Genomic DNA, 13,391 nt, shown 5'->3' on the forward strand with positions numbered 1-13,391 from the left:
TATATTTGTCTATTGTTTCCTGAACTCATAACATATTGAAGAATACTTATTTTTTGACTGCCTATGTCCTCTTATTGTATCTTTAGTAAAAAAAAAATCACTTAAAAATTCAGGCTTAACTGTGGATGGCAATGTTATTCTATTACTAGATCATTTGAGGGATACACTGAAGAAGCAGGGTTTCTTCATTTCTTATACAACTTTTCCCAAGTTTCTAACTCCTCTCAATGTTACATCATCAATTGAATATATACACCTATGAAATAATTCTGTGATTCAAAATATAAAATGCTATTACAGCCATGATGTCATAAGAAAATTCATCTATAATGATTGCTATTTGGGAAAATGACAGCAGGGGAAATTTTTATGTACATTTCTCTCATTTACCCAAAAGTATTCAATTTCAATACACTATACAAAATAATTGGGCTTACTATAATATTGAGAATAGTGTTCTACTCATATTTAAACACTGATGACCAAAACCAACAACGATGATGAAGACGATGATGATGACAACAACAACAAATCCTTTCCTTAACAACATTCAGACTATCTCTGCCAGTTTTTCGAAGTTAAAACAGCCTAGAAAATAAGAGTAAATTTAACTAGCCACATGTGTATATCTTTGAATTCTGCTAAGCATACCACAAGATATAGTGCTCATAAATTTAGCTTTTCAAAAAGAAGAATCCACCTCATAGAAAAAAAAGTATATTTGCCAAGAAAATACTAAGCACAGTCATTATCTATTACTAACAAGAGAGAAGAAAAGTCAGGAAAAATATTTATGGTACAGTTAGTTTTTTGTGTTTAATAGTGAAACTCAATTTAAAGGAGTCATTACTCTCAGTTGATACAAATTGTACTCTGTATAATTTTTAAAAATTAACTGAATGTTACATATTTCTCTAGCAATCCAAAAGCACCTCAATAAACTATTTAGGTATATGTATGACTGGATGGTCCATTATCTGCAACAATCTAAATTATACAAGGCCTACTCTTCCACCTCTGAATATTTTTGAATGGATGTTATTCAAACCATCTAAATGATTTGTGTTTGGCACGCCTAATAAGCAAAATACCCGTCTTCCAGCTAATTAATTCTGTATGAAAAGTTTATGACCTTTAAATGAAGAATTTAGAAAAGCCAATATGGTTTCTCAATTACAACAAAGAAATAACACTTGGTGATATTGTGAAAGTTAAAAAAAAAAAACACGTGTCTATCTCAACACAAAGCACATAATTATCACGTGTCCCAGGCATCAAATCAGATTGGTAGAATATCTGAATAGGCCACAGAGCAATGAAAAAGGAATACTGTATCATTTCCATTATAATTTCCAACTATCTTATCCCAACCTTTAAAGCCCATATATTTTAACAAGGTCTTAGAGGAATGGATTTCACATTAAATATATCTAAATATGTTCCCACCTCCTATCATATTGCAGTCATATGTCTGATAGTGTGATTACTGTTAAGGTTATATTTATCATTAGGAGAGTCAAAAGGTCAATGAAAAAATGCACATCTGGATTTCTGTTGCTTCATACCCATGATGTTAAAATTGATGACGCAGAGTATGACGCAAGCTGGTCACTTACCATGGATTTGGTGAAAGGCCGGGCCAAGGTAAACAGCAGGGTGTACACCCACCAGTTTTGATGAATGGATGAGTATATCATATTGCCAGGATGCACAGCGTTAGAGGTGACTCCATGGGGAGACAAGCGGCAGTGAAGCTCATTAGAGAAGAGTATATTGCAAAGCTTGGAACGGTTGTATGCTAGCATGGACCAGAAGTCTTCCTTAGATGGAGAAAGCAGACTCAAATCAAGTTTGCCTGAGGAATCATTAATATCAGTAAACCTAAAAAGGAGGAAAGATTATTTAAATAATGAACAAAACTGTCTTCCTTCTGATTTTATTTTGATAGCAACAACATAAAGTCTTTAAAACCCACAGTAAAATACATGTATGGGTGGTTGCCTACAGAAGAGAAAATAGTATGCATGTTCCAGACTTATGACATCAGATGGTTGTATATATTTTAAAGGAAGGCTTTAAAAAAAAAAAAAGAAAGTCCTTGTCGCATCCCAAAATATATCACAAAGATTAAAGTAAAACTAAATTTATTCAGATGAATGAAAAATTATCATGGTATAATAAAAGGAGCAAAAATATTATACAAATCATAGTGTAATGGGAAGAATTTAAAATCAAGAGTGTATTGGAGGAAACACACCCTGGCTTATGAGGGGTAACTTTTGAATTTTCATCATGAGCATTTTATACCTTATAAACTGGCAAACTAGGGGGCAGCTAGGTAGCTTAGTGGATTGAGAGCCAGGTGTAGAGAAGGGAGGACCTGAGTTCAAATTCACTCTCAGATACTTTCTAGCAGTATGACCCTGGGCAAGTCACTTAAACTCCATTGCCTAGCCCTTACCATACTTCTGCCTTGAAACCAATATACAGTACTGATTCTAAGAAAAGAAGATTTGAAAAAAGAAGAGAAGTTGGAAAACTACAAATCAAGACCTGATTTAATGTTTTGTTGATTTTCTAGAATTAAGAAAATCATTGAGCAATTATTAATAAAAGAGATGAGATTTTAAAATGTGTTGTGAATTTTTAGATACTTGTTAAATATTTCCTAGCTCACCTTTCCAAAAGGCACAAACAAGCTGTGATTCTTTTTACCTTACTAGCTACCGAATACTCCTCTGAAGTGCATTTTCATACTCTTAAATGAGTAGGAATGTTGGAGACAAATGAATGCAGATCAAAGCATACTCTTTCACATCAATGTATTTATTATTTTATTTTGGGGGTTTGGTTATGTATGAGTGTGTTCTTACAACAATGACCAATATGAAAGTGTGTTTTGTATGATAATAAAATTTTAAATGTTTAAATAAAAGAAGATGAAAAGAAGTTGTACATAAAAAAAAAACCCAAAGATAGCACTACTTGTGCTTGGACCTTCCCCTCAGAGAAACAGGACTGGGAGCTAAAAGAGACCTTAGAGATCTTCAGATATGACTTCTGGCACCCCACATTTTACAGAGAAAACTGAGGACTAAAAAAATTACATGATTAGCACAATTTTATAAAGCCAGAAAGTATTAGTCTAGATTCAAACTTGGGTCCTTCAACCTAAAATCTATTATTCTTTCCACAGCATTATGCAGCAATTTTAGAGTTGTGAGATAAATGTCATAATCTGTAATTTTCTGAAGGGACTGAAACCACTGTTACTCTTGTGACTTTAAAAAAAATTGAATCTCCACCAAAATCGTTTAAATTGAAAAACTCAACCCAATCATATCCAAAGATCTGACAGATTCTTCATAAGTGATCATTCATATATATATATAGTCATCTTTAATACGTAGAAGCAAGGAAAAATGTTTTTCAAACCATGAACAAGAAGTTCAAGGATAATTAAATTAAATGAAAATGAATATTAAATGAGTGTCATTTTGGAAGGAGAAAGATATCACATTCCTAACCTTTGACTTGGTTTCTTTGGCTTATTTTATCCAGGGCTACAGCACTGTATATTTTAGTTTGAGCATCCAAATAAATAGAGATGAGTCTTGCTGCCTTGTAGACTCTTTTTGAGATTAAAAATTAATGATTATAGAGGGGTTAGACCCTTGGTAACTTGCCATCAATAGTCTTATGCATTTAAAAGATAAATGTAAACAAAGCCCAAATGAGTTCTGGCAGAGTATAATGTTCTTAAGTACCCCCATGGCAGGATGGGCCACAAATCAAAGTAACTAGTTGATGTTTTATAATTGGGTCTGACAGAGTCATTAAACACCAGCTGTTTGTTTCTTTTCTCTGCTCCCCCCACCCCTTTTAATAACAACAAAGTACAGAAGGTCCTAAAGAAATTTACACTAACAAAAGGAATTTCTGGGATGGTCTAGGCTCTGTTAAGAGCTCCTTCCAACTGGCTTCATAAAATTAAATTTGCCTTTGCAGAGCACAGTAAGATCATTTTACAATGCTTAAGAATTTTCTAGAGCATCGTTTGGGAAATCCAAACCAAAAGACAAAATGAATGACAAAATATCATTTTCTTTGGATACAAGCCTTTCAGGAGAAGGAAAATAGTTTGATGAAGACATCAAAGTTGATTTGAAAACTGAAATAACAATTTGCTAGAACCCAGCTCAAGAAATCTCTTTTATGATAGGAAATAACCTGGAAGCTCTGGAGCAAGGAATGATCAGATTCAGAAACTTCATCAGCTCTCTAAGTCATCAAGAGTTCAATTCAACATAGTAAGAATTTATTGAACATACTCTGAGGCAAATAAATAAATACCAAAGAGACCCTGAACTCAAGGAAATTTTATTCCACTAAATTTAATGCCAACTCATTAGTTTTCGGACACGATGGCCAAAATCTCTGGGAAACAATTTTAATTCTTTACTCAGGCACCTAAGACAGAAAAAGTTCAAATTGTCTGTTCTACCTAAGTACATAAAAGTATTAAAGAGAAAATGAAAGATTCAGAATATTATACTAATAAGCATTTATGTAAACTGACAAATTGATAGTAAGAACTTCAGACACTGTATAGTCCTCCATCTTTGTACAGATGAGGAATATGTAATTTTGAAACAATAAGTGATTTGACCAAAGTCATCTAGTTAGTGGCAAGTGCTAGGGATCAAAACTAGATCTCTGTACTGATACTCAAAGGTTCAGGAAATATTATTAATCCTATTTTATAAGTCTGACAATGTATCTATTGGCTTAGCATTAGGGAATTAATGCCAAGGGGATCCAAAACCAAAACTGAAAAATTAACCATTATTTTTAAAGTCTCTTAAGGTCTCTACGGGTCAATGCATTTTTGAATCTCCTCTGACTTCTGACAGGTTTCTTACTTTGTTCTCGAAGCACAACTTGAACGCCTCTCTTTATTAGGTAAATGGCAGAGTGATAACCTAAAATCTCTAAATATGACAATATTCCTTCCTGCTCACTGATATGGCTATAAAAGTTCAATAATGCCACATGACTCACTTGATCTAGGCTTAGTCCAGTGAACCCCATACTAAAGGTGGTAAAAACACAAGCTAACAATTGACTCTGGTTATGAGTCTGTTCAGCTTCATTCCTCTTATCTTATAAGTGGTTGGCTTCCTTATTGACCACCTAATCTTTTTACCTCTTGTGTAATGGGGTAAATAACTTAATCTCTTGACTATTTCCTCAACTGTAAAAAAATATCATGGGACAAGATCTCTTTTCAGCTCCACATACTATGATTCTTTAGCTTTAAAAACTACGCCATGCGTGCGTGTGTGTGCATGTGCATGTGCCCGCGCATGTGTGTGTGTGTGTGTGTGTGTGTGTGTGTGTGTGTAAATGACAACTACCAAATAAGATGTGACGTGGTCTAGTAGAAAATATACTTCCCTGAAGATTGAGGCTGGATTAATGGCCTCGCCTCTGTATTTAGGTGATTTGTCTATTTACAGCATTTGTGGCATTGTTCTCTGCTCTTTCATACTCCTCCATGATTATATTCTCTTCTTTCTAGATAATCACTTCAGCCTTAGAATTTCCACCTCAGAAGCACCCTTTCCTTTGAACTAGAAGTTTGTGCTAGGACTTTCATGTAAGGAAGTGCTATTGAGTCCCTAATTATAATTTAAGCTGTAACAGGAGGAAGAAGAGGAGAAGATTTTCAATGTTCAAAAGATATGCCAGGCTTCCCCAAAGACAATATGGTCAACCTTGCAGGTCCAATTTTGATAAAGCTACTAAGCAAGAACTAAGTAATGTCTGCATCTCTCTCCCTGGTTAGAAAGAGAACTGTCTATCAAATTTCAATAATTCTATCCTCCAATCTAGTGGATCAAGCAACGGCCTCTAACTCTTGGGTAATTGGTTAAATCTGGTTTTAAAGGGAATATCAGCTTATTTCTATCTCAATTCTCTATATGCACCATTCCTTTTGTCATAAATTTTGAAAGCATCTGGCTAGATAACTGGGTTGGATCTTTGGATCTCAGGTACACAAAAGCAACTCTATTCAAAAGATGGTGCTGAATTTGTCTCTAAATTCCCTATGTGTGAATAAATGTGTGTGTTTCTTAATTCAGTTATAGCTAGCTGTTAGAAGATTTTTCAGCTTATATTATTTTCCATTCTATTTTGTTATTTGAAATTTTTCTCATTTTAATAGAAAGTATTTAAGATATTCAGAAATAATTTACTTGCACTGATTTCTGAGAAGTCACTAAAATACAGTGAACAACTGGGGAAGGCTAATAAATACTTTGCCTTGGGGCAGTTTAGTATAATATTTTCTGCAAACATAGGACTTTTATTTTTCCCCTAACAGGGGGTCTTGACTCAAAGGACAAGATTCAGCCAAGGTTTATAGAGGTAATTAGATATCAACACTTCTGTTTTATATGGTTTAAGGCTATGGGTTCTCAAGTCATTGAATAAGTACTTTAACAGAATAAGACAGTGTATGTACATATTTGATCTTGCTAGCTGGAAAGGTGGCAGGGGGGAAAGAAGGGTAGGTGGAGGAAGACAGGGAAAAGGGAAGGGGGAGAGAGAAGAAAAAGAGAGAGAGAAAGGGAGGGGAGAGAGAGAGAGAGAGAGAGAGAGAGAGAGAGAGAGAGAGAGAGAGAGAGAGAGAGAGAGAGAGAGAGAGAGAGAGAGAGAGAGAGAGACTGCGAGAGAGGGAGAGAATTTAAGTACTTTTTTTTCCCAAAGTGCATGAATACTTAGCTTAATGACTTGAACTGGGTCATTGTCAGGACATCAGTCAAAATGATGCTACAGAAGACAATGTCCTAGAAACAATGTCACAAATCCTTCAAATGAACAATTGGTTAAACACAGTTGCAATAAAGTCTATGAAATCATTTTTGAGTTTAATTATGGGGCCTTGGAAAAAGCACTGGCCTAAAAGTCATATATTGAAAGTTCAGCTCCAATATTTCAGCTAAAAACACTGTAGGACCATTGGCAAATGACAACATTATTCTGAGCATCAGATTCTCCATCTTTAAAATGAGGATAAGAATAATGATGCTGCCTACTTTACTGTGGAGATGTAAACTCCTGAGATTATAATATAATACTGATATTATCACTAAAGGACACTAATCAGGAAAATGCCAGGACACTGGCATGTTTGAATACAGGAAAACAGAAATCAAAATGATCAATCATTATATGGTAGTGCTTCTGGCCACATATTCCTTCTACAAATACGCTAATTTGTAAACCAAGAATAATTCTCCAAGTTCCTCAGCTGTAAGAAATTAAGACTTGGATCTCTAAGGTAAGGGAAAAAAAGAGATACAGTAGATTTAAGAAAAGAACAAAGATGTCGTGTGAAATACCATTTGAGAACCAAATTTACAAAGGGAAGCAAGCAGCTGACAATTCAACATAATCTCCCATTAAATAACAGCTCATTTAAACATATCCCATTGTGCCCTCCACATCTGGCAAGTGATTGGAGTTGGCAGATTTATTTCCAGAGCTATCTGGCCTGCCCCACAGTAGCCTCCCTCATTTTGGAGCAAGGCTATTCTACTTTCTTTAACAAACCTGGTGTGATTCACAAAGATAAGGATGTACAGATTTTGTTACCACCTAATTATTAGATGTTTCATGTCTTTTAACACAAGGGAGGATTATTACCAGCATTTTCTCCCACTTCCTTCATTTCAGCCGTCATAAATTTTAAATGGCAAAAGTAAATCTAGCTGCAATGTGTCATTTATACCCTAAGCCCCTGTGTTTGGGAGTGATAAAGGTTTCAGTCTAACCCTTGGCTGGTCTCTCTCTTCCAAGTCCCAAGGGTTACATTTTATGGAAACATGATTAAAAAAATAAGCTTCATTCTGGGTCACTAAAACATTTCAGGACTTAAGAAAGGAGGTTGGGGGGTGGGGATGGAGAGAGAGAATTGGAACAATTTTTCCCCCTACTTGTTCTACTGAAGGTAAAAGCTCTTAGCCCCTGGGAAAATGTAACACAGAACTCTCCCAAGTATTTATTAAATTGAACTTCACCTGTTAACTCTTGTCATTATGAATGACTTTAGACAAATAGGGGTTTTATGTAATCCAAGAAACAAACATGTTGAAATTACAATGAAATTTTCAAGCGCCTTTTTAGTTCATTGCATATTCTACTAATGGTAATAGGAAAGAAGTGCCATCTGATGTTTTAATTGAAATTTTAACCAAAAGAGGCATGGCCAGATTTCTAATATGTTCTAACTACAGTACTTCCCTTTCTACAATTACACAGCTAATGTCTGCATTGAATTCCCTAATTTCTCATTATAAAACAATTGGATTTCATCTAGCATTATTTAATTGCATTGTTTCTCCTGCTAGAATAACTGCACATTCTTTTTGGTAGGATGTTGAAGTTGTTGAATGACAAATCAATAAAGGTCATGCTATTCAGATTTAATCAATTATTATTCCATCTCTAAGCAAAATCAATGAAGGACCTGAAATGTAGTAAAAACAAACAAACAAACAAACACAAAAACTGAATTCCTACAAACACTGGCCAAGACAAAAAGAAAAAAGAAATGTTGAACTATTTAAGATAGCTAAAAATCATAAATTAAGGTCCGCTAAAAGCTCTAACCAATGCCTCATAATTGTGTTAAAGTAACCTTGTGTCCTAGAGGTGATTCCAATATGACAGAAGATATAACAGGTCCTACTATGCTGGACACTCACGAAACTATCTAATAAGTCATGGAAGAGATTTAACTGACAGCAAAGAACACTCAGAAGAAAGATTTAAGGCTTCTTATGGAAGCAAGGGAATTAACGAAGGCTTGGGCATTGGTACTTGGTTTTCACAGCTAAGAAAAAAAGCCCACTGCTTTGAAGGGAAAGTACACGTTTTTCTGCCAGTTCAAGTAGGGATAAAAATGAACCAAGGACTAAACCATACCTACCTGTGAGATTCTGAAGAGACTACAACAATGCGAGCTGGGGCTGAGCGACATAATACCTCCTGAAGGAGCTGGACAAGGTAAAAATGTCCCAGATGATTCACCTGGAAGGTAGTCTCAAGATGATCTTTTGTGAGGCTCCAGGGTAGGGCAAAGACAGCAGCATTGCAGACCAACACATGCAGAGATCTGCAAAATAAGAGGGTTAACACTATTGATTCTACATCTGGGGATTGAACTTTTGTCATTGAATTGGTTTAACTGATTTTACCACCACATTACCTCTTATGAGTATAAAAAGGGGGTGAATTCTTAACCAGTTGGTCACACAAAATATTAATTGAATAAGACATTTGTAAAAGGCAGTGATAGGCATTGAACCTATGATTTCAAACATTTCTAGACCTTACAAGTAATGAAATTTCCTTTATGAATGGAATTTAGCCCCTCCTCAAAAACTCTGGGTGGTTTTGGTTTTCGACTATTTCTAAATATATACTCTGATGAGGTCAGTGACAAAAAATGGGGAGGGTAAAATATCTATAGGAGACTTTATAGTAGGGAAGTACTAAAAACAGAAGATATACATTTACTTTGGATAAGCAAGATGTGATGCACAAATTGAGTGGAATATGACTGTTATAAGAAACATCAAATATGATGAATACAGAGACAAATGGGAAAACATAGGAATCCATATCAAGTGAAGTAAGATGAACCAAGAAAACACACATAATGACTAAGACAATGTAAATTCTGAGAACAAGAATCAAAAAAGAACTGAATGCTGTGATATTATGATCAACAATAGTGACTTCTAGAGAGGAGATATAAGAAGAAGATTTTCCCTACTTCTTTGTAGATTTTACAGATAATGGATGTGCAACGCATAAATATTACCAGACTTTTTTTTTCAATATTCTGGCTAGTTTCACTGAACCTCTTTTCCTTCTCTCTCTCTTTTTTTATTCTTTGATAAAAGTGCATCTCCTTAGAAGAAAAGAGATGAAGATTCACTGAAAGACATGTCACGTAAAAAATATTTATCAAGAAAATTTAATTTTAAAAGGCTCACAACTGTACTGAAAATTATATGAAAGGAAAAAGAAAATCTGAATCAAAAGCTATCTTTATAGCTATCTAATTCAACTCAATAAAGGCAAGAATTTCATGGAATTACAGAAACTAAGGATGAAAAGAACCTCTAAGGTTATCTAGACCATCATATATTTAAAGAAAAATACCCTCTGAATCCTAACATAAAATTTATTTGGACAAAAGTCTCACATGGCATCATTTCAAATATGGAAAAGGTGTTTTGTCCTTTAAAGGCATACATTTTAGGAGATTTGATTAAAATCTACATTAAACCATTCAGGAACTTAGGTAATATATGCTAGAAAAGAAAAGTGAAATAGATATTTAAATGTTTCCCATGGAATTAATGAATGGCCATCTCATTTTTCTTTTTTGTTGGAGTATTTTTTTATAGAAACTTCTTACACATTTTTTAAAAAACATAATGTCCTTTCTGCACCAAAGCTTTAGATGGTGACATATTTAAAGGGAATAAAAGAATTATTCATTCAACATGCAAATCTCATGGCCATGGGGTTACATAGGTTGTGTTGAAATTGTCTCTTTAGGCTTAATCTGCTGTTTAAATATAGTACTTTCGTAAATACTCAAAATGGAAATGATTTTGAAATGTCTTCAAATTTTTCAAATGTGGGACCACAAAAAAGAAAAAGTGAATAAGGAATTTGTATATGCTTAGAAAGATAAGCTTATCCAAACTAATGTTAATAATTGGTTCTATGTATTTATATGTTACACAAAATAATGTTAACAGAGGATAGTTCCACTGAAATGTTTATATTCATTCAATATACAATATAATGATTGTCAGGGGACTAACATCAGGGGAATTAATATTTCTAGGGTTTAATCTCTAGCCCAGATAATTGGGGACCAGTGATTTGAGTATTCCCTGATAAGCCAAATAACATGAAAATTGGGGGACAGAATGTGAGGGGGTAGCTGATGTACCTGTATGCAAGAGGGCCCACAGTTGCCCTAAGAATGTTATACTGACTACAGTAATCGGTGAAATAGGACGGGATAGGAAATCAGCCCTTGGGTATTTGCAAATGATTGAGTCAAGAATTAGTGAGGGAATAAAAATCAGAGGTGGGTGAGGGGAGTGTTGAGGACGAGCATGATAGAGGCAGGAGTCAGTCAGTTAAAAAGAAAAAGAAAGTGATGTGATCACATGGAAGCTCTAAATCCACGGAAATGGTATGTGTGTTGTCTGGGTTTAAATGCAAAAAAAAGAAAGAAAGAAAGAAAGAATGCTGCTAAAGATGCTCTGAGGAGGTGGATTTATCCCTAGGGAGAACATTGGCTAGTCAATAAGACAGTATGTAAGTCGGATCCTAATGTTCTCCCTATAGAACATTTATACCATTTTTAGATGAAAGAGAGAGGCCTAAAATGATGCTGAGTTTGAATGGCACAGTAGTCTCTGCATAGCTAGAGACACTGTGTCATTGGGGAGTCAAAGGGAAAGGTTAGGCCTGGTGGACCTGGAGCTTAAAGGCGATTAAGAGCAATGAGAATGAGGAAGTATGCCCATCAAACAAGATCACAGTCAGATCTGCATAGAATGCACATGAGACTAGAGAGAAACAACAGGGAGTAGAGTGAAAATAATAGCATTTAAATAATGATTTAAGGTTTGTAAAACATTTTACCTTGAGATTTGATTTGATTCTCACAAAAGCACTGTAAGATCAGCACTACAGGTATTATTACACACATTTCTACAAGCTCTACTAGGCCTACTGAACCCAGAATCCCTTGTGACTACAGTACCCTCAGATTTAAATTCAGAACTAAGGTTTTGAAGTACATTTTTGTATCATCACCAGATAAAGAAATGACCTATCAGTAGTCAGGAGTTTCCATTCAGGGAGGAAAAGGGCAGTTGAAAAAGTGGGAAAATTTGATTTCTGAAATGGGCCTACCTCAGAGAATGGGGAAGGGCTCCAAAGGAACTTGTGGATGCATTTGTCAATAGAATTTCAAAATACAGTCATCAGTTCCTACTTCTTTAGTGCAGTCTGTGAACTCGTGTGTGTGTGTGTGTGTGTGTGTGTGTGTGTGTGTGTGTGTGTGTGTGTGTAGTCATTATGGAAAAGCTACTCAAATAGAATGATTTTTTTGGAATTGCACAGGTAGAGCAGAAAAAGGGGCTTATCTAACTATCTAGTTGTAGTGCCTGTCAGTGATTCACTGTAGAAGGAAGGGTCGGTTGAGTTAATGCAAGTTTAAAGACTTCTCCTGGGCTCTCTTTGCTTTTTAGAAGATGCTTAGAAGCAGTATGATATAGGAGAAGCTAAGGCTTTCATTAAGAATTTGGGCAAAAGCTGCTCTCACATCCCAAATGCCTGGACTACCTGACTGTGGCAACAGCAATGCAAAAGTAATCTATTTGTAGCTAAGAGTTCACATTCCTAGAAAAGGAGGAATGTGTAAATAAACTAGGAAAACAGTGAGTACAATTAAAATGTCACATATTGATTTTTAAATTTTTTATACTTGCCTACGCAATATGATTTTTCGCTCTTCCTATTCTTATTGATTCCTTTCATTCACATAAAATTTTGTTACCACTTATTTTTATTATATATATGTAAAATATGTAACAACAGTAATATGTTATATATAATTTGTTATAAATATGTAATGAGCTATAATAAATATGTTTATTGGGGACAGCTGAGTGACTCAGTGGATTGAGAGCCAAACCTAGAGATGGGAGGTACTATGTTCAAATCTGGCCTCAGACACTTTCTAGCTGTGTGACCCTGGGCAAGTCACTTAAGCCCCCAATGGCCTAGCCCTTGTCACTCTTCTGCCTTGGAAAGGCAGTACTGATTCTAAGACAATAAGTAAGGGTTCAATAAATAAATAAATATGCGTATCCAAGAGAAATAATTCTCATAGTAGCTATGTCCAAAAATCCATACTTCATTCTTTTTTGTCCTCCCCCAAAAAACAGGTATTATTATATAGGTTGTACATGTATTAACATACAATCAATAGTTCCATGTTTTTCATGTTGTAAAACAATCTATATTGCTTATATGATAAAAATTCATGAAAAATAAAGTGAAGAATGGTATGTTTCATTTGCATATGAACTTTTTCTATTCCTTCAATGACAGAGGAGAGCTTTGGGGTTTTTTTTTTTTAATTTGTTTTTTGTCATGAGTCACTTGGAGTCATCCTGGATCCTTGAATTGAGGATAATAGTTGTCATTCACAGTTGATCATCATATACTACTGTTGTTACTATATAAAGCATTCTTCTGGTTCTGCTCACCTACTTTGC

The 13,391-nt window shown here is 34.8% G+C and overlaps 1 protein-coding gene across 2 annotated transcripts in view; it reads right to left on the bottom strand.

The window, feature by feature from the left end:
- WWOX (WW domain containing oxidoreductase) overlaps positions 1–13,391 on the bottom strand; it is a 1,214,741-nt gene that overhangs the window by 771,858 nt on the left and 429,492 nt on the right. For both annotated transcript variants that reach the window (XM_001368357.5, XM_056823887.1), the window contains exons 7-8: positions 8,999–9,184; positions 1,617–1,881 (exon numbers count right to left, since the gene is read on the bottom strand). In XM_001368357.5, the coding sequence (XP_001368394.2) occupies positions 1,617–1,881; positions 8,999–9,184 (451 nt within the window). The remainder of the gene's footprint in view (positions 1–1,616; positions 1,882–8,998; positions 9,185–13,391) is intronic.

The sequence above is a fragment of the Monodelphis domestica genome, chromosome 1 (assembly GCF_027887165.1).
Source record: "Monodelphis domestica isolate mMonDom1 chromosome 1, mMonDom1.pri, whole genome shotgun sequence".
NCBI classification, from domain to species: domain Eukaryota; kingdom Metazoa; phylum Chordata; class Mammalia; order Didelphimorphia; family Didelphidae; genus Monodelphis; species Monodelphis domestica.